We start from the raw sequence: 18,345 nt of genomic DNA, 5'->3' as shown, positions 1-18,345 counted from the left end.
AAAAAAAAAAAAAGAAGGAAGGAAAAAATAAGCAAAGCCTAAAGGTTTCTTCTTTCCCACACAGCATTTGTCAGTCACAGAATTCTGAAGAGCAGTATTTAATTCCTTTTCTTCCACCTTCATATTCTAACTCCTTCCAGTTTTGCCTCTTTAGGAACTGTGCCTAAGAAAAGGACTAATGGCTTGATTACTCTCTAATGATATTTCTTACTCCGTGCCAAAAATGAGCATTGAAATCGCCACCCAGATTCATAGAAAGGGGCTTTTCTTCTCCGTGGAGGTAGCTAATCTTCCCAGTCCCGTGGTACTTAATGAGCATATAACATTTTTTTGAGTGAATTACCTTCTTTTACTCAATCATTCCCCTATTATTGGACATTGGGTAGTGTTCAGTTTTCACTCTTAAAAATAACACTGTGAGGAACACATTTGAGTATAAATCATTTCCATTTTTAGCTTATTCCCAGAAATAGGCAATAAGGAGCACAAGATGTCTTGGGATACTGAATTTCAGTACAAATTGTCTGGGACACACACACACACACACACCAAACAAAGCAAAATAAAAAGATGCAAGCAAGACTTCCTGCTGAGTGGGAGGGGAAAAAAAGTAAAGGAAGTAGGTGGAGTGTCCAATGTCTGAAAGAACATAATACTATGCAAGAAGTAACCAGCAAGTTGCCTGCTCTGCTCTGCTGGTCTGCTGTTAGCTCTACAAATGAAAGAACATGGATATCTGGGAGCTGGTGGCTCATGCCTATAATCCTAGCAACTCAGGAAGCTAAGATCTGAGGATTAGGGTTCAAAGCCAGCCTCACAGGAGAGTCTGTGAGACTCTTATTTCCAATTAGCTTCCAAAAAAGCCACACATAGAAGGTCTGGGAAGGTGGCTCAGTGGTAGAGTGCTTGCCTTGTATGTATGAGGCCCTGGGTTTGATTCCTTAGCACCATATAAGCAGAAAAGGCCAGACATGGCGCTGTGGCTCAAGTGGTAGAGTGCTAGCCTTGAACTGAAGAACTGAGGGACAGTGTCCAGGCCCAGAGCTCAGGCCCCACAACCGACCAAGAAAAAAGCCAGCTGTAGAGCTGTGGCTCAAGTGGTAGAGCACCACACGAGCAAAAAAGCTAAGGAAGAACACCTAGGCCCTGAGTTCAAGCTCCAATATTGGCACCAAAAGGGAGAAGAATAAGCAAGAATTCAGATAGACTCTAATGTGTGCTTTCCTTCTTCAAATGGTTGATTTCCTTTAAGGAAGAACTCCAATTGGACATGGCTACTCAGATCATTTTCACCTCAGCCTTGAAGTACAAGTTTTGCATAGTGTGCATATGCAGAGTTTTTGTTTTGTTTTGTTTGAGACAAGGTCTTGCTATGCAGCTCAGGTCGGACTAAAAATCCCTGTGAAGCCAAAGGTGGCCTCAAACTTGAGATGCTCCTGCCTTTGCCTCCTGAGTGCTGGAATGGCAGATGCGTACCACTACACTTGGTCTTTGTGTGTGTGTGTGTGTGTGTGTTGTGTGTGTGTGTGTGTTGTGTGTGTGTGTGTGTGTGTGTGTGTGTGGCCCACCTTCTTGCTGACTTCCCTGCCTCCAGCTTTGCTTTGGTTGAATCTGTTGGCTATATTGTGCTCAGATGAATTTTCTTCAGTCTATTTCAATATTTAATTTCTCTGAATCAAATGTATCTTTTTATTTATGAGGTTATACTTTTTGAGGGGAGGGAGGGGCAGAAAGTAGAGAAAGTTGGACTATATCTTTGTAGAAAAAACTTCCAAAGCAGATCCTGAGGAAAGGGTTAGGGAGCACATGATTTTGTGTGGAAAGAGATCCAGGGAGCACTGTGTGAGAGTGAGGAGGAGGAAAGAGAAGGAGACGGCCAACCAGGGGTGAGTTCAGGAGTGAGCAACTTCCATTCAGAGTGACTAAAGCATAAGCCCATGGTGTGCACCTGAGAATCTGTATAAAAGACACTTCAATGTTGTTCCACTGGGGAGAACAGTCATCCTGGGCCTTCTGACCTGTCTCATCTGTAGGCAGAAAATGTGGAGTCAGGTAAGTGTGGAGACCAACTGCGGAAGACTATGGGGGGGAGGGGGGAGGAGTTAACAGCTTCTCTGCAGTTGGATCTCTCCCCTCCCACTCCCTCCCTTCCTCTTTTTCTCTTTCTCTCCCCCCATCCCCATCTCCATCTCTCTGATGCTGGACAATGGGCCAAGGGTTTCTTCTCGCTTGCTAAGCACATGCAGCTTCACTAAACTACATTCTGTATACATGTGAATTAAAAATTAAAATCTTACCAATCAGATTGATCTTTAGAAAAGATTGATCAGGGCTGGGAATGTGGCTTAGTGGTAGAGTGCTTGCCTTGCATGCATGAAGCCCTGGGTTCGATTCCTCAGTACTACATAAACAGAAAAAGCCAGAAGTGGCACTGTGGCTCAAGTGATAGAGTGCTAGCCTTGAGCACAAGCAGCTCAGGGACAGTGCCCAGGCCCTGAGTTCAAGCCCCAGGACTGGCAAAAAAAAAAAAAAGCTGTCCAAGTGAGTCTGTAGTTAGAAGGATTTTAAATAGAGATTGTCAAAGGAAAAGGAAATCACTAAAAGAAATTTAAAAAGCAAGAACTAACTATGCCTACAGATTTTTTTCCATTCAATCTTTTAGACACCTTTCCACATAGATAAAGTTATTTTTATAGATATTCTATACCAGCTGAGTGTCTGTGGCTCATGCTTATAATCCTAGCTACTCAAGAAGCTGAGATCTGAGGATTACAGTTTGAAGCCAGTCTGAGCAAATAAATCCGAAAGACTCTGTTATCTCCCATTTAACCAGCAAAAAGCCAGAAGTGAGGTAAGAAAAAGAAAGCCAGAAATGGAGTTATGGCTCAGGCTTGAGAGAAAAAGCTAAGTGAGAGTACAAGGCCATAAGTTCAAGTCCCAGGATCAGTATACACACAAAAAAGATATTCTATGTCAAAATGACTATTCCAGTCGGAAGCTGTGTCCCTAGGAGACATTATTTCCAATTGTGGTTGATATAAGTAAATATATGCCCATTTCCTAAATATGCCCATTTCCCCCCCCCCTTATTTCTCTCTTGCTCAAAACCGCCCATGGCTCTTCATCATCCACCTGGTGATACCTATGGTCCATATTGGCATTCTAGTCTGACCTGGGTTGGCTCTGCCACCATTGTGGAGAAGACAGGTATATCTACCAGGTCATCAAAGGCCTTGTTCACTCCTGCACCTGTGCCTCTGCCTAGATGTAAACAGCCCGGACTGTCTCCACTCCTGTGCTGCTTCGTGCTGTTCAAGGACCACCTTTCTTGTATCTTTACATGCTTCCCCATGACAGAGATATTCTTCCTTCCTTCTTTCCCTCCCTCCCTCCCCCTTTTGGTTGAATTTGTTGGCTGTATTATGCCCAGATGAATTTTCTTCAGTGTCTATTTCAGTATTTCATTTCTCTGAACCAAATGTATCTTTATTCATTCATTCATATCCTTATTTCTTCCTTCCTCCCTCCCTTCCTTCTTCCTTGCTTTCCTTTTTATTCCTTCCTTCTTTCCTTCCACTATGCTCCCTTGAGCTACACCTCCAGCCCCATTATCCCTCCCTGTATGTCTCACTTACTGGAGACTGCATGCTCTGTACTTCTCTCTGTGTTTTCACAACGTCTCAGTGCTGGAATCCAGAAGGATGCTGTCCAGTATTCCCATGGACCTTCGCATGCACAGGGCCTTTCCTGCTCAAGATTTGTCTATGGCAATCTCCATGACTGGTTTTTCTCTCTCTCTCTGGCATGAGAGGGGGAGGGAGTGTGTTCCACTCAGTCAGGGCCTGTGACCATAGAACCCATATCTTAGCTTGTGTATGACTGTTGAAGTGATTTGGCTAAAGCATTGCTCACAGCTTTCTCTCCTGGAGGCAGAACTAGAGAGCGAAGGGGGGAGATGGCAATGGTCCTTCTGGATCTGGATTCCAACTGTGCTGAAAAGAAGTTAAGTGAAAGGTAGGAGCCAGGCGACTGACTCCCTGGGTGCTAATCCCAGCTTCCTGTCAGGATTTTCCTTGACTGCTGCTCTCAGCCGATGGTCACAGCTGCGGAAATAGATCTCCCCTCTCACCTGTTCTTTAGCAAAGGAGACCTTGCTAACTTCCTGTCAGAAGAATGCATGCCTCAGTAACCTAGGGGAGATCTGGGGACACTAATGATCAGCTGCCTTGGTGGGGGTGGGGTCTCAAGGCTCACTTTGGCCAGGAAGCAGGGAATAAACAGCCACAGGGAGGTAGATACCGTTTGGGGCCAAAGTCCCTCCCTTTCCTGTGAATTTGGCCAGTGTTTGTTTTCTGGTCTTGCCCAGAAACCACTCTGTCCTCAGGATGCCTCTCTCCTGAATGACAGAGTGACAGGGAGCAGATGCTGGGCCTTCCTCAGTCACCTGCCCAGCACCCCGAACCTGCTCCTATAAACATTCTGTGTTTCTACTGAACTCAACCGCTGATTTTGGGCTCTGGGACCTGGAAATGAAGCCTACTGGCCTACTCACTCACTCGTTTACTCAAGGAAAAGTTCCCACAGGTGCAGTACTGGGAGTGTGCAAGGGTGCCAGGTACAGGGAGGAATACAGTAAAGCCAGAAGCCTAGAGAGCCCCAGTTCAGGGGAGGTGCTTGGAAGAGGAGCTGGGGGAGGGGGTGGAGTCAGATCTTGGGCTCCAGTGGGAATTTGGGTTGTGGCCCAGGCACCTGGACAGGCCCAGGCATGCTGGGAGGAGCTCTTTCACTTGTGTTACCTGGGTAACCAGGACTCACAGGACTCACCATGGCGTCTGGGGACAGCAGAAACTGGGGTAGCACCCCGCCACAGAGTGCAGCCCCGACGGTAAGTGCACTGAGCCAGGAAGCAGAGGCTGCCTTTACTGGGGTATCTTGGAGCGGAGGGGCTGGATTCTGAAGAGCATGTAGGAAGAGGATGAGAAAAGAGATTCCCTCAATCCCCAAGAAGCTGGAACAGGGAAAGAGGAGGCCCTGGGGAAGGAGAGGCGCCGGAAGGGTGTGTTGGGGCTTGCACGATATACTCCAGGCTTTTCCCATGTGGCGGGCTAAGTTTCTTGGCTCATGACCCCCAGCCCTGGGTGACCATCCTGCAGCCCCTCCCGTGGGTTCCACCCATGCCCCCGCAGCCCAGCCGTGTGAAGGAAGGTGAGATTTGGGGGGTCACCCTTCCTTTCCCTCTCTGCCCTGTGCACTGTCTCATATATTCCTCCCCCCACTTTTGGGGCCTGCATGGGAGCTCTGCATGGGAGTGACTGGGGGGCAGGCAGTTGTGGCTGGCTGGAGAAACACAGGGGGACATGCTGAACCCCGGACATGCTTGCTGAACCCCGGGTCTGTAGACCTGCTGGAGCTGATGATGCTGCAGAACGCACAAATGCACCAGCTGCTGCTGAGTCGCCTGGTAGCGGAGGCACTGAGCCCAAAGCCAGACTTGCCTGGCCCACAGGTGCGTAGGGGTATGGGCCCCGAGTGGAGATCTTACTAGGGTCCCCTACTAGTAGAAAAGTTTTGGGCATCGAGGAACAGGAAGCCAGTATCTACCTCTCTGGGTAAATCCCTTTGCTATGGCCTTCAGGAAGGGAGGGGTCTTCAACCCCCAAAGTTCCCTTCAAGATTTTTGGACTTCAGACTCCAGGAGAGCAGCTACCATTGGACCTTAGGCACCAGAGGCTTCAATGATACTTGTTGAGCAAGTGAATGAATACATGAATAAGTAAGACAGGCACAAGGGAGGACACAGCGTTCATGCCCACAGGGGGGATGGGGAAGGGTCCTTGGAAGAGAGCTCCTGGTGGCCTTCCAAGCAGCCCTGGCGAACTAGGTGGAATTTTAATCCTGGGTTGAGGTTTTAAAGGATGCTCCCAACAGACAGTGGTAACAGTCAGGAGTGGGAATAGAGGAAAGCACTAGAAGCGGCCACAGGAAGGCCCAGCCTCTTCTGCCAGCAATGGGTGTCCTGAGAGGTTGGGAAGAGTGAGGGCTGGATGGAGAAGGAAGGTTCAAGGGGTCAGCGGAAGACCAAACAGAAGGAGACCCTGAGGAACTGCTGTGGCTCCTCCTCCCAGGTCCCAGGAGACCCCGGGGTGAGGACCCCCATCACTGAAGGGCAGGGGCATCTCAGTAGATTCCCTATCCCAGCTCTTGGGTCACACTTGCTCTACCACTTATTTATTTATGACAGCCCTGGGGTTTGAACTCAAGGCCTTGGCACTTGCTTGGCAGGTGCTCTACCATCCACCATACCCCCCAAGCCTAGGCTCTGCTGCTTATTAGCTGCAAGATCTTAAGCAAGTTGTTCAACTTCTTGCAGCCTCAGTTTTCCCACCTACAAAGTAAAGAATAAGCATCTCCAAAGTGCCTTGCTCATGTATAGTGAATGCACATTTGCTTGTGTATAGTGATAACACATATCTGAGCTGGGAGATGGAGGAATGGAGCAGGGAGAGGCTGATCAGAGTCATCATCTTCCTCTCACCCTTTGCTCATGCTCAGGTCTACCAGGGGGGACAATGCGAAGAATGGGAGGAGCAGATGGACACCCAAGAGGAAGGGCCTTTGGTGTTCCACCACCACTACCTGCCTTGGCTCATGTCTCCCCTGAGCCCCCCATCACCCTGGCCAGCCCCTCCCCTGTCCCCTCCTCCAAGCCGTCCTCACAGGCAGGATGCAGCTAGGATTCAGCATCTGCCTCCTGGCTCTGGGCAAAGAAGGATGTAAGTAAGGCTGGGAGGGATCTGGGCACTGCCTGCTTCTTCCCGCTCTAGGGCCAAGGCTGGGCTAAAAGAACTGGCAGGGGCTTGTGGGTAAAACCCTTGAGGGCCTCTAAAGGGGTCTTTCTTCTCCTTCTCCCACCTCAGGAGAGATGTACCCCCACCTCCTCCTCCCAGTGCCACAGAGACTGTGGGTGCAGATGTACCCCCAGCTTCAGGTAGAGTGCCTGGTGGGAAGGCAGTGGAGCCAGATCTGGGAGGAGAGCAGGAGGGCCATGGGCCCTGAGGGGAGGTGGGAAGGGAATGCGTTCTGTTGCTGCTGTGGGCACTGTCCTGTACCCTTCAGCAGGGGCCGTGGAAGTTCAGGGTGGCTCCTGAGGCAGGAGGGAGGGTAGATGAGATGCTGTCTCCTTAGACTACTATGACGCCGAGAGCCTGCCATGAAGAGGATGCTCCCCAGGTCCTTATCGGCTTCAATAATCCTGGAGTCCTCCACAGCTCTCTCTGTCTGCTAACTCTGTACCTACACCTCAGTCCTTCTTCCCTGCTGAGCCCTCTCCCAGTGGATCAGGCCCCTTCCATCCCACTGCCATCTTGACCCAGTGTCTGCTCCTGCAAGCCCTGTCTAGGGCCAAGAAGCTGTGTGAGACCCATGTGGTCCCACTGTTGTCTGCCTGGACCAGAGCCCCGGCCTATTTCTGCCCTCCACTTCTGTCTCTGAGACAATAAAGACTGTAGAGTCACCTTTTGGCTTAATAATGGAGTATGAAATGAAGGGACTCCTCCTTTCTCCCAGGAGATTAAGGCTTCTTTAATGGCTGGCTAAACAGAGTCCTTCTGGACCCTTGAGCTGGGCCTAGAGTGATGCCTTCACCCCAGAGAGCCAACCACTAGCAGAAAGGGAGTCAGGGCTGTGTACCGCTCCTAGGAATGGCTTGAGGTCCCTGAGTGCCCTCTGGACCAAAGCCCACTGGGGATGGTCCCCCCATTGTAGGAATCAGTCACTCCTAGTGAAGTGGTCCTCCGGGGCCTGGACTGGTCAGTGAGGGGCTGCTCAGGGCAGACTTGGGCTCTGGAAACCATTGTGAAGGAGCAGGAAGGAGACTGAGGGAGATACTGAGGGAGAGAAGGCCACATCTGGTGCCTTCTACATGCAGGAACAGACATGGAGAACACAGGGTTATGTCCATGGGTCTGTATTTAGGCTAGAAAAGAGTGTCCCCAAAGTCATGTGCCGCTGTCACAGTCCTTCAACCAGGGCTGAAGTCATGTTGAGTTCCAGTATTACCGTGCTGGTGGCTAGGCAGGTCATACAGGGTGTGCCCGGAAGGCCCGGGGCAGCCGCCTCCAGGCAGCTAGCACCCCATAGGTACCTGTCCGCTGCTGATGCAAATGCTGGCCCAAAACAAAGCACAGCAGGACAGATGTCACAAACAAGAACAACAGAACTGACACGACGGTGATGATGATGACCATCTGGTTGTCCTGCACAGGCCCTGGGAAAGAACACAAGTCATCAGGTGCCAAGATCCTGGGTGTCTACCTGTCCCCCCCCATCATCCTGGCATTGTAGAAGACCGCCTCGCTAGAAGAAAAATGACCCCACCAACCAGACCTGGCAGATGTCCCTCTGCCAGCATCCCCAAAGACTAGCATATAGTGGCTGGCCACCATGGAATGGATTTGGCACAATCCAGGTGAAGCCCATCCTCAGGCAGATCCCAGTGAGCTTCAGGGAAACTCCCAGCTGACACAGAACATTTTGGTCCACACAGTCATGAACAGCAGAGCCCTGGGGATGTCAGAGAGCAGGCAGTCCAACCTTATTAAGAGAGGCACCAAGGCCAAAAACAGCAGGCGGCCTTGATCAACACCATGTGGCTCAAGAATGTTGAGAACTTAGCCAGGTGCTAGTGGCTCACGCCTGTAATCCTAGCTACTCAGGAGTCTGAGATCTGAGGATCACAGTTCAAAGCCAGCCTGGGAAGGAAAGTCCGTGAGACTCTCACCTCCAATAAACCACCAGAAAACCTTAAGTGGCACTGTGGCTCCAAGTGGTACAGCGCTAGCTCTGAGCTGAAGAGCTCAGGGACAGTGCCCAGGCCCAGAGTTCAAGCCCCACAACTGAAAAAAAAAAAAAAAAGAATGTCGAGAACTAGTGGAGTTCTTTTGACTTCTAGAACAATGGGTCCTAAAGAACTGAAGATGAAGGGGAATAAGGTCTCAAGATTGAGTGTATACTCCCTGTCCATCTGAAAATGAGAATTTGGATTTGTCTGCCTCCCGAGGGTGGCCATGGTGGCTCTTACCATAGACCTCAAGGGTCTGTGGCTCCGAGATGCTCTGGAAGAGGCTCCCACCAAGAGACCGCAGATCCAGCTCAGCCTGGCAGGAGAAGTTCAGGAGGCCATACTCTCTCTGAGCTGTGCTCTTGAAGGTGGTGGTGGCCTCTTGGGAGGCAGGCACTGCACCACTGAAGGTCTGGTTCTGAAGGATATTCTTGCCATGGAACAGGGTGAGGGTGAGGCTCTGGAGGGGCTTCACCTCTGGCACCGTGCACTCGATGGTGAAGTTTTTGCCCACCCCTACCCTCGAGGGCTTCAGCTTCAGCATGACCTGTGTGGGACGCTCTGCAAGAGACAAAGGAGAGAGGTGTGGTCTGGCCAGGGCCATCTCTTAATATTTCAAGTCCCTAGATAGACTTAAGGGTGAGGGACCTAATCTGCTGTCGTGTAGAGAGAAGTAGGAAGGATTTCAGTATGCAGTACCACACAGTGTACTATGTGGTAGTGTTTTGTTGTTGTTGGTGGTGGTGGTGGTTGTTGGTTGCAGAGCTTGAACTCTGGGCCTGAGCACTGTCCTTCAGCTCTTCAATTCAAGGCTAGTGCTCTACCACTTGAGCCACAGTGCACTTCCAGTTTTCTGGTGGACTTTCCTGCCCAGGCTGGCTTTGAACCTCGATCCTCAGATCTCAGCCTCCTGAGTAGCTAGGATTACAGGCAGGAGCCACTGGTGCCCAGCTTTATGGTAGTTTTATGGATGAAATTTGGAGATTAGACAAGAAGGAGGTAATTAAGAGTTGACAAAGAGGAAGTTCAGAAATTGTACAGCCAGTTGGAAAGATATAAAAGTTTGAATCTGTCTCCTTCCTCTCTGGATATTAAATACAGATATCAAACATTAAAGCTATTATTATTATGTTGAGAGAGACTTGGAAGGGAGAGCTCATTGAAATGGGATCCTTAAGGAATTGATTGTGAAATTTCTTACTTAGAAGGTAGGGAGCCGTGCACTGGTGGCTCATGCCTATAATCTTAGCTACACAGGAGATCTGAGCATCACGGTTCAAAGCCACCCCAGACATGAAAGTCCGTGAGACTCTTATGTCCAATTAAGCACCAGAAAACCAGAAGTGGCACTGAGAGCGCTCGCTTTGAACTGAAGAACTCAGGGACAGCACCCAGGCCCAGAAATCAAGCCCCATGACTGACAAAAGCAAAGGAGGAGGAGGAGGAGGAGGAGGTAGGGACTAGGATCAGACCTGTCTTGCTTCTCCAAGGTCAAGTTCATGACCATCATGTTCCTTTTTTTTTTTTTTTGTCCATCATGGGGCTTGAACTCTGGGCCTGGGCACTGTCCCTCAGCATTTCAGCTCAAAACTAGTGCTCTACCACTTAAGCCACAGCACCACTTCCAGCTTTTTCTGTTTATGTGGTGCCAAGGAATTGAACCCAGAGCCTCTTGCATGCAAGGCAAGCACTCTACCACTGAGCCACCTTCCCACCCCCATGTTTCCTTACCTACCAAACAGGGCCTGTGCTGGTACTCTAGATTTTCCCTTCCCCACACCTACCCCATATAATAATCAGCACATCTTTCTAGACATTTGAGCCCTTGATGTTGGTGATGTGGAGGGCCTCAACCTTGGAGCCAAAGTGTTGAGAGAATTGTGTCATAGGAGCGTGTGTGTGTGTGTGTGTGTGTGTGTGTGTGTGTGTGTGTGTTCGCCATGTGTTTTCAGGGGAAGATAAGAACACCACATGACACTTCAGCTTTTCCCCTCATAGAATAAAAGGCTCTAGAGAAAGCCTAGTTCTCATGATGTCCCCCCACCGCTTGTCATAGATGTAGAGTGCTTTGGCAGCTGAGCTATGTGAGAAGCACTAGCAACCCTGTGTTGGGAAAGGACTTTGGGATTTGTATAAACCTTGGTTCCAGTGACTTCAAAACTTGAGTGGCCTGCTTCTGAGATGCCAGCGCGTTCAAAGAGTCCAATCAAGGAGATGGGAAGATTCTGAGCTCACTGGCCTATTCTCATACCCAGGATCCCAGGGAGCCATAACAGAGCAGTTTCTGGAACATTCTGTAGACCCAAGAAAGGAAGGCCCCCCCATACCCAGCCACTCACGGTACACGCTGACGCTGAGATTCCTGAACTTCTGCTTTCCGGCACAGGTGAAATGGCAGTAGAGCACTGTGTCCTGGGAGACGTCGGAGATCAAGAACCGCTGCCACTGAGGGTGGTGGTCCTCGATGGCCCTCTTTTTCAGGAACGTCTCCAGCCCTCCCTTATCAGGCTGGGGACAGCTGGTGCTGCAGTTGACTTCCGTAGACCCTTTGATCTCAACTGCCAGCTTCTCTGGCCATATGTATACCTCAAATGCCTGTCCACCGGACCCTGGAAGACAGAAATGCCAGGAAGCATCTCACTGCCTACCAGCACAGTTCTCTCCCACCAGCAGTTCGAATCAAGGGCCATGGGCCCGAGAAGAAAGGCCATGGCCTGACCCTCTGCACCTTTCCCTGTGTCAGACCTAGGCCTCAGGGCTACATCCACGAGGCTGCCCCGAAACCTCTCCCTGTCCCTGGCTGTGCCTTCCTCCAGCCCCTCTGCCTATCAGCTCCAAAACCACCTCCCTCAAACTCACCTTCCACCTCTCTCAAGGCCCAGCCAATGCATGCCCTCCTCTTTGAAGAAGGCCCCTCTGAGAATGGAGGTGAGCTCTGGGCTATGGTCCTGGGTTAGTCCTTCTTCCCCTCCTTTCCTTTCTTCCATAAATGCATTTTAAGCATTTTTCAGATTCTGGCACTATGCCAGGCCAGGAAGAGAGACAATGACAAAGATCAAGCAGAACATCTGGCATGTTGGGAGGACATGAACCTCAGGAAAGGGAAATGCTGGAGAAGTGGGTAGGGAGGGGACACCACTTTAAACTGTGGTCAGAGAAGGCCTCACTGAGAGACGGTGCATTTGGACAATGACAAAGGTGTTGGGTGAGGACTTCCAGGTGAAGGATAGAGCCAATGCAAAGAGCCTCCATTGGAAGCATGCTTGGTATGTTGGGAGCAATAGGATCAAGGTGAGTAATGGTAACCAATGAGGAGGAAAGCAGGGGAGATGGGGACAGAAAGGTAATGAACTACTTTCAGAACATCCTGTTGTATGTTCATGCTCCTTTAGACATTTTGGAACTTCTAGAAGGCAAGGCCCAGGTTTCATACCACAAAGTCCCAGACAAAACAGACATTCAGAGGGTGTCTGAGTCCTCAGTGTCCACCTCCACTATCTGAAGACCGGGAAGGTGCTGGGTCCCCAACCAGCTAGGCTCAGCTGGTGTCCTAGGCTCCTCCCCCACCACACCCCCACCTCCCTCAGCATGGCTTGTTCAGCCTTCAGACAGTGGCCTCTAGGAGGGAAGTAGCAAGAGAGCATCATGGTGCACAACCGGAATCCCAGTTACTTGAGAGGTGAAGGTTGGAGAATCAGAAGCATAAGACCAATCTGAAAACAAATTAAGAAGCAAAAAGGGCTGGGGAAAGGGTAGGAAGGTCAAGTGGTAGAATGCTTGTCTACAAAGGTGAGGCTCTGAGTTCAATCCCCAGTCCCTCTCCCCTAACCCCAGCAACAAAAAGCAGGTAGAAGGTTTAATAAGTAGACAGATCTGGATTTGAATCCAGAGTTCCCGGGTGTATGGTGAGTTCACCAAGGCTGCAAAGCCTGGGGCTATGTGCTTCTCTATGTGAGCCTCAGTTTCCTTACCCATCAAGGAGTCTAGTCTCCCTTTTGATTGAGAAGCCATGAACAGTCAGTAAAAAAAGTCCTGAAAGCATGTGTCAGACTGCCCAAAGCTTATGATGGCCTTTTCTCCCCTTTTATCCACTAAAAGGGATTTCATTTTCGTTTTGACCAGGCAATATCCTCTGCTACCCCCTAGGCCCTTTCTAAATGGCACACCCTCTCATCTTCCCTTAGGCCCTTGTGTCCCTTTACCTTTTGAGTTTCCTCCTACCCCTTACCATTCATTCTGACACACCACTATTCTCTGAAGCTCTGGGGCATGTCCTGCCTGGTGTCCAGCGGACAGGACCACACCTAGAGGGCCACATGCGGGGATCTGGGCATCTGGCTTACCTAGGCAGCAGAGCAGGATGAGAAGGGCTGTGAGCAGGCTCCAGAAGCCAAAAACAGACATCTCGGGTGGGCTCCACAGGGTCCTGGGGAACAGCCAGGGGCTCCTGGAGGGGGATGATCAGCAGCACAAGTTAGGGAGCAGTGGCTGGAATCACAGCCTGAAATCCCTCCTGTGAGCTGATGACAGCATTTCCTCTCATTATGTGAGGTCGGGAAGCCACGTGCACAGGCCTTCATGCCCCCAAGAATCCAGGCGGAGGAAACTGGGCAGCAGCTGATAAGAAGGAGCACAGCCCAGGCAGGGGCCAGACTAGCCATGGGCGCACATGTGTGGGCAAGCTCACTCATGAATGAGTGTAACGAAGCATGTGTATGCGTGACCCTGTGTGCTATGTGTACACAGGACACAATGACACTTCCAAGGTATAGATATGGGGAACCCCAAGCCCCACAGGACACATGTTGGGGATCCCACTGGGAAGATAATAGTCAGGCCAGGGAGTCACCATAGTGTCACAAGATCCAGGCTTGTCTAAGGGATCCTGGGCAGAAACTCGACTCTTCTGGTATAGCCTAGCATACATCTTCATATAACATAATGTCCTGCTTGGTTTCCAGCCAAAACTTGGCCCTGCCTTACAGCTAAGGCAGTGAGCCTCTAAGGCCCGGGGCCATAGGTAGTGATATCCACTGAAATGCCCATGCCCCAGGCCCAGGAAAGCAGAGGCCAGTCTGGCTTTAACCTATCCCTAGACCCAGGCCCACTGCGAGGGACTAGGCATCAGTGTTCTCACTCTTGCCCTCTGATCTGGAAGGCTGAAAGCCTGAGGGGCTGCATCTGTTTCTAAGAAGAATTCCTAGCCAGTTCAAGAATCTATAGAAGCATCTCACCGGCAAGAGGATGGACTTTGATGGGCAGGAAAGCCTTCACCACATGTCTTGTCTTGACTCTTCCTAGTCTGCCCCAGATCCCGAGTCTGGGTGGCACAGGAGCTGACCCCTTGTGCTTCCTCAAGGAGACCTCAGCAGGAGCTTTTCCAAAGGGAGGCTCCAGTTTTGGCGGTTGAGAGCCAGCTCTGTTCCTGGGTTGAGAGGATGCAGGGAGGTCTTGCCCTTCCCTCTCTGCTTAAGGCTGTGCACAAATGTCCAGTGCTGTCACTGTCAGCCTGGATCCAGGGAAGTCCCTGGAGAGGACTGCTGGCTTTGAAATGATTCAGAGAGGAAGGGGTAAGGCTGGGGTTCAGCAGACAGGAGGCCAAAGTAGAGGGGTTTATGGAGACTGATCTCACCTGGGGCTGGCAAAGGGCCACAGGAAGGCAGCTAAGGGGGTGGCCCTAGGACTAGAAAGCTGAGGAGAGGGATAGGAACTGTGGCTTGGAGACTTGGTGGCAAAGGGAAGTGACAATAGTAAAACAGCAATGTGTGTTATACTCTGCTAATGTGGGGAGACATTCTAAGGACCTTTGTCATTAGGTGATTCATGGTTATATACCCACACAGGATGAGTGTTGAATTCACTTAGGGTGTGCAGTACAGCTTTATGACCTCTTCTTTTTCTTCTTCTTCTTCTTTTTTTGGGGGGGACTTGAACTCAGGGCTTACATGCTATTCCTAAGGTTTTTTTGCTCAAGGCTAGTGCTCTTCCACTTTGAGCCACAACTCCACTTCCAGTTTTCTGGTGGTTAACTGGAATTAGAGTTTCATGAACTTTCCTGCCCCAGCTGGCTTCGAACCATGATCCTCCAGATCTCAGCCTCCTGAGTAGCTTAGATTACAGTATGAGCCACAGACACCTGGCTGTGCTCTACTTCTATATAACTGGCAGCACTGTGGGTTTGTCTACACCAACACCACAACAAATGTGAGGAATGCACTGGGTGACATAGAACTTTCTAGGTCCACTGTCATCTTAGAGGACGACTATAGTATACTATTATAGTATAGTATACTACTTTAGTATATATATATATGTATATATATATATAATAGCATATATTGACAGATATGGACCTGTGTACACCTGGCTATGCTTAGTACAGGCTGGCCATCCTTATCAGCACTACAAATAGTAACAGCACTCTGACTCTGTATTGTTGCTATTCTTACCTTACAGATGGGGAAATCAAGGCATACAAAGGTTAAGTAACATGCCCAAGGTCACATCTCTAGGGAAGAATGAAGTCACTCTGAGTAATTGGCTCAAAACCCATCAGAATAGGGGTGAGGATGATTTATTAGGAGCTTGAGCGCCTAGAGAGCCTCAGGAAGAAAAGACAGGATAGCAGAGGCTAAAGGAAAATTCTGGACAAGTCTCTAGTATGACCTATTTATAAATAACAACAAAGAAGGTACAAGCCTGGTGCTGGTAGCTCATGCCTATAATCTAGCTACTCAGGAAGCTGAAATTGGAAGTTCAAAATTTGAAGCCAGCCTGGACAAACAATTCCATGAGACTCTATTCTCTAATTAATCAGTGAAAAGCTGGAAGTGGAGGCATGGTTCAAATGACAGAGCTCCAGCCTTGGGCAAAAATGCCAAGCAAAAGTGTGAGGTCCTGAGTTCAAGCCTCAGTATTGGCACAAACAAAAAGAAGAGAAAATAAACCAATGGAAACAAAAATAGAATCAAACTACAATATTAAAAGGAAAATCAGGGCTGGGAAGTTGGCTCAGTGGTAGAGCGCTTGCCTTGCATGCATGAGGCCCTGGGTTTGATTCCTCAGCACCACATAAGCAAAACGAAAAAAGCCGGAAGTGGTGCTGTGGCTCAAGTGGTAGAGCGCTAGCCTTGAGCTGAAGAGCTGAGGGACAGTGCCCAGGCCCAGAGTTCAGGCCCCACGACCAGACCCAGAAATAAATAAATAAATAAAAGGAAAATCAGGGCTGGGAATATGGCTTAGTGGTAGAGTGCTTGCCTCACATACATGAAGCCCTGGGTTCAATTCCTCACTACCATATAAACACAAAAGCCAGAAGTGGCACTGTGGCTAAAGTGGTAGAGTGCTAGCCCTGAGCAAAAGAAGCTCAGGGATAGTGCATAGGCCCTGAGTTCAAGCCCCAGGATTGGCAAAAAGAAAAAGGAAAAAAGAAAAGAAAATCAGCCAGGCACTGGTGGCTCATATCTGTAATCCTAGCTACTCAGAAGGCTGAGATCTGAGGATCATGGTTCAAGGCAGCCCAGGTAGGAAAATCCATGAAACTCTTTGTCTCAAAGCACAAAAAAAAAAACCAAAAGTGGAGCTGTGGCTCAAATGGTAGAGCACTATGTTTGAGTAAAAGTAGCTCAGGGACAGTGCCCAGGCCCTAAGTTCAAGCCCCAGGACACACACACACACACGCACGCACGCACGCACGCACGCACGCACGAAAACAAGAAAAAAGAAAAAGAAAGAAAGAATAGGAACAGAAAGTAGTGTGATGATGGCTGTCAAGGGAAATGGGAAATCCAGATGGGTGGCTAAAGAAGGAAATGGGAGTTGTTATTTAATATGTACATTCAATTTTGTGAGATTGGTTCTGGAGATTGGTTACAAAACAATGTGAACATGTTTTATTTAAAAAGTAATAAATAGAATTTTTACATATGTTACTATAATTAAAAATAAAAACAAAGAAATACCATAAATATTGTATGCCATGAAATATGGAACAGAGTAGAACAAAGTTCAGAAAGCCTAACTTATCAGACTTAAGAAATAAAAATGCCTGAATGGTTCTTAGACATTGAGTTGGTAATCTAAAATCCTCCCACAAAGAATATGCCAGATTAAGGTAACTGTACAAAAGTTTCAGTAGCAATCAATCTAATTTTAATAAAGCTCTTTCTCCTAATGGAAAAAAAAAACACCAGGAAAGGTATCTCCTAATAAGACAAGTACAGGATAAACGAGGGCACTAAAGCCAATCTCATGAAATACAAAAATTATAAGTAAAATACTAGCAAATCAAATCTGTCAGTATATAAAAATATGAAACAGGGGCTGGGAAGGTGGCTCAGCAGTAGAGCGCTTGCCTTGCATGCATGAGGCCCTCGGTTCAATTCCCCAGCACCACATAAGCAAAAAGAAAAAAAGCCAGAAGTGGCACTGTGGCTCAAGTGGTAGAGCACTAGCCTTGAGCTGAAGGGCTGAGAGACAACTCCCAGGCCCAGAGTTCAGGCCCCACGACTGGACCTAATATATATATATATATATATGAAACATAAATAACTTGGACATGGCTGGATACTGGTGACTCATGCCTACTCAGGAGGTGAAGATCTGAGGATTATGGTTTGAAGCCAGTCTAGGCAGGATGGTCCATGAGACTTTTACCTCCAATTTAACACCAAAAAGCCAAAAGTAAAGCTGTGGTTCAAGTGGTAGAGAGCTAGCCTTGAGCACAAAAGCTCACAGGCCCTGAGTTTGAGCCCAGGACCAGCACCAAACAAACAAACAAAAAAAACCTACAAACAAACAAACCAAATTGGACATGGTTGGAAATACCTAGATACTGACATTCAGGAGGCAGAGGGAGGAGGATGGCAAACTTGAAGTCAGACTGTGTTACATATTTGGATCTTGCCTCAACAAACACATGAACTATATAATCATCACATCTAAGTTGTGATCCCAACAGTGAAAGTAAAGTCTATGAGTGGAAATACAGACATGGGGTTCTAAATCACAGTGCCCTTCTCTCATAACAGCTGAACAAATAGAGGATGGCTTTGCTGTGTATAAGCTTAGATTCTAATCCCAGAATTCTCTGAACTCTTGACTCAGGGTCATCTGTGATGCTTTAGGAGCTAATTATCGGCCTGTGTCTCCCAGATGTGTGGAAGAGGTAAGATGAAAAGAGAGGACCGAAGCCAAGCACCTGTGGCTCACACCTGTAATCCTAGCTACTCAGGAGGCTGAGATCTGAGGATCACGGTTCAAAGACAGCCCGGGCAGGAAAATACTCCATGAAACTCTTATTTCCAATTAACCACCAGAAAACTGGAAGTGGTGCTGTGGCTCAAGTGGTAGAGCATTTGCCTTGAGCTGAAGAGCTCAGGGACAGCACCCAGGCCCAGAGTTCAAACCCTAAAACAACAACAACAAAAACAACAACAACAAAATAAAAACAAAAACAAAAAACAGAGGACCAGATCTAGTGGACCTGTTCCAGCTGCCTTCTCCCC

The 18,345-nt window shown here is 48.8% G+C and overlaps 2 protein-coding genes across 2 annotated transcripts; one reads left to right on the top strand and one right to left on the bottom strand.

The window, feature by feature from the left end:
• Nucleotides 1–4,825: 4,825 nt before the first annotated feature.
• On the top strand, nucleotides 4,826–7,214 carry Prr29 (proline rich 29). The gene is made up of 6 exons (XM_013033235.1): nucleotides 4,826–4,885; nucleotides 5,133–5,205; nucleotides 5,400–5,506; nucleotides 6,553–6,773; nucleotides 6,918–6,988; nucleotides 7,186–7,214. The coding sequence occupies exons 1-6, from the start codon at nucleotides 4,826–4,828 to the stop codon at nucleotides 7,212–7,214; spliced, it is 561 nt and encodes a 186-aa protein (XP_012888689.1).
• A 698-nt stretch (nucleotides 7,215–7,912) lies between these two features.
• Nucleotides 7,913–13,351, bottom strand: LOC105998506 (intercellular adhesion molecule 2-like). The gene is made up of 4 exons (XM_013033234.1): nucleotides 13,183–13,351; nucleotides 11,179–11,448; nucleotides 9,080–9,400; nucleotides 7,913–8,266 (listed from the first exon to the last, which is right to left on the bottom strand). Exons 1-4 carry the CDS (start codon nucleotides 13,241–13,243, stop codon nucleotides 8,079–8,081), a joined length of 840 nt encoding a protein of 279 aa, XP_012888688.1. The 5' UTR covers nucleotides 13,244–13,351; the 3' UTR covers nucleotides 7,913–8,078.
• Between the last annotated feature and the right edge of the window lie 4,994 nt (nucleotides 13,352–18,345).

The sequence above is a fragment of the Dipodomys ordii genome, unplaced genomic scaffold (assembly GCF_000151885.1).
Source record: "Dipodomys ordii isolate 6190 unplaced genomic scaffold, Dord_2.0 Scaffold165, whole genome shotgun sequence".
In the NCBI taxonomy this organism is placed as follows: domain Eukaryota; kingdom Metazoa; phylum Chordata; class Mammalia; order Rodentia; family Heteromyidae; genus Dipodomys; species Dipodomys ordii.
The sequence above is the reverse complement of the archived record's forward strand: the minus strand, read 5'-3'. Positions and strand labels throughout refer to the sequence as shown.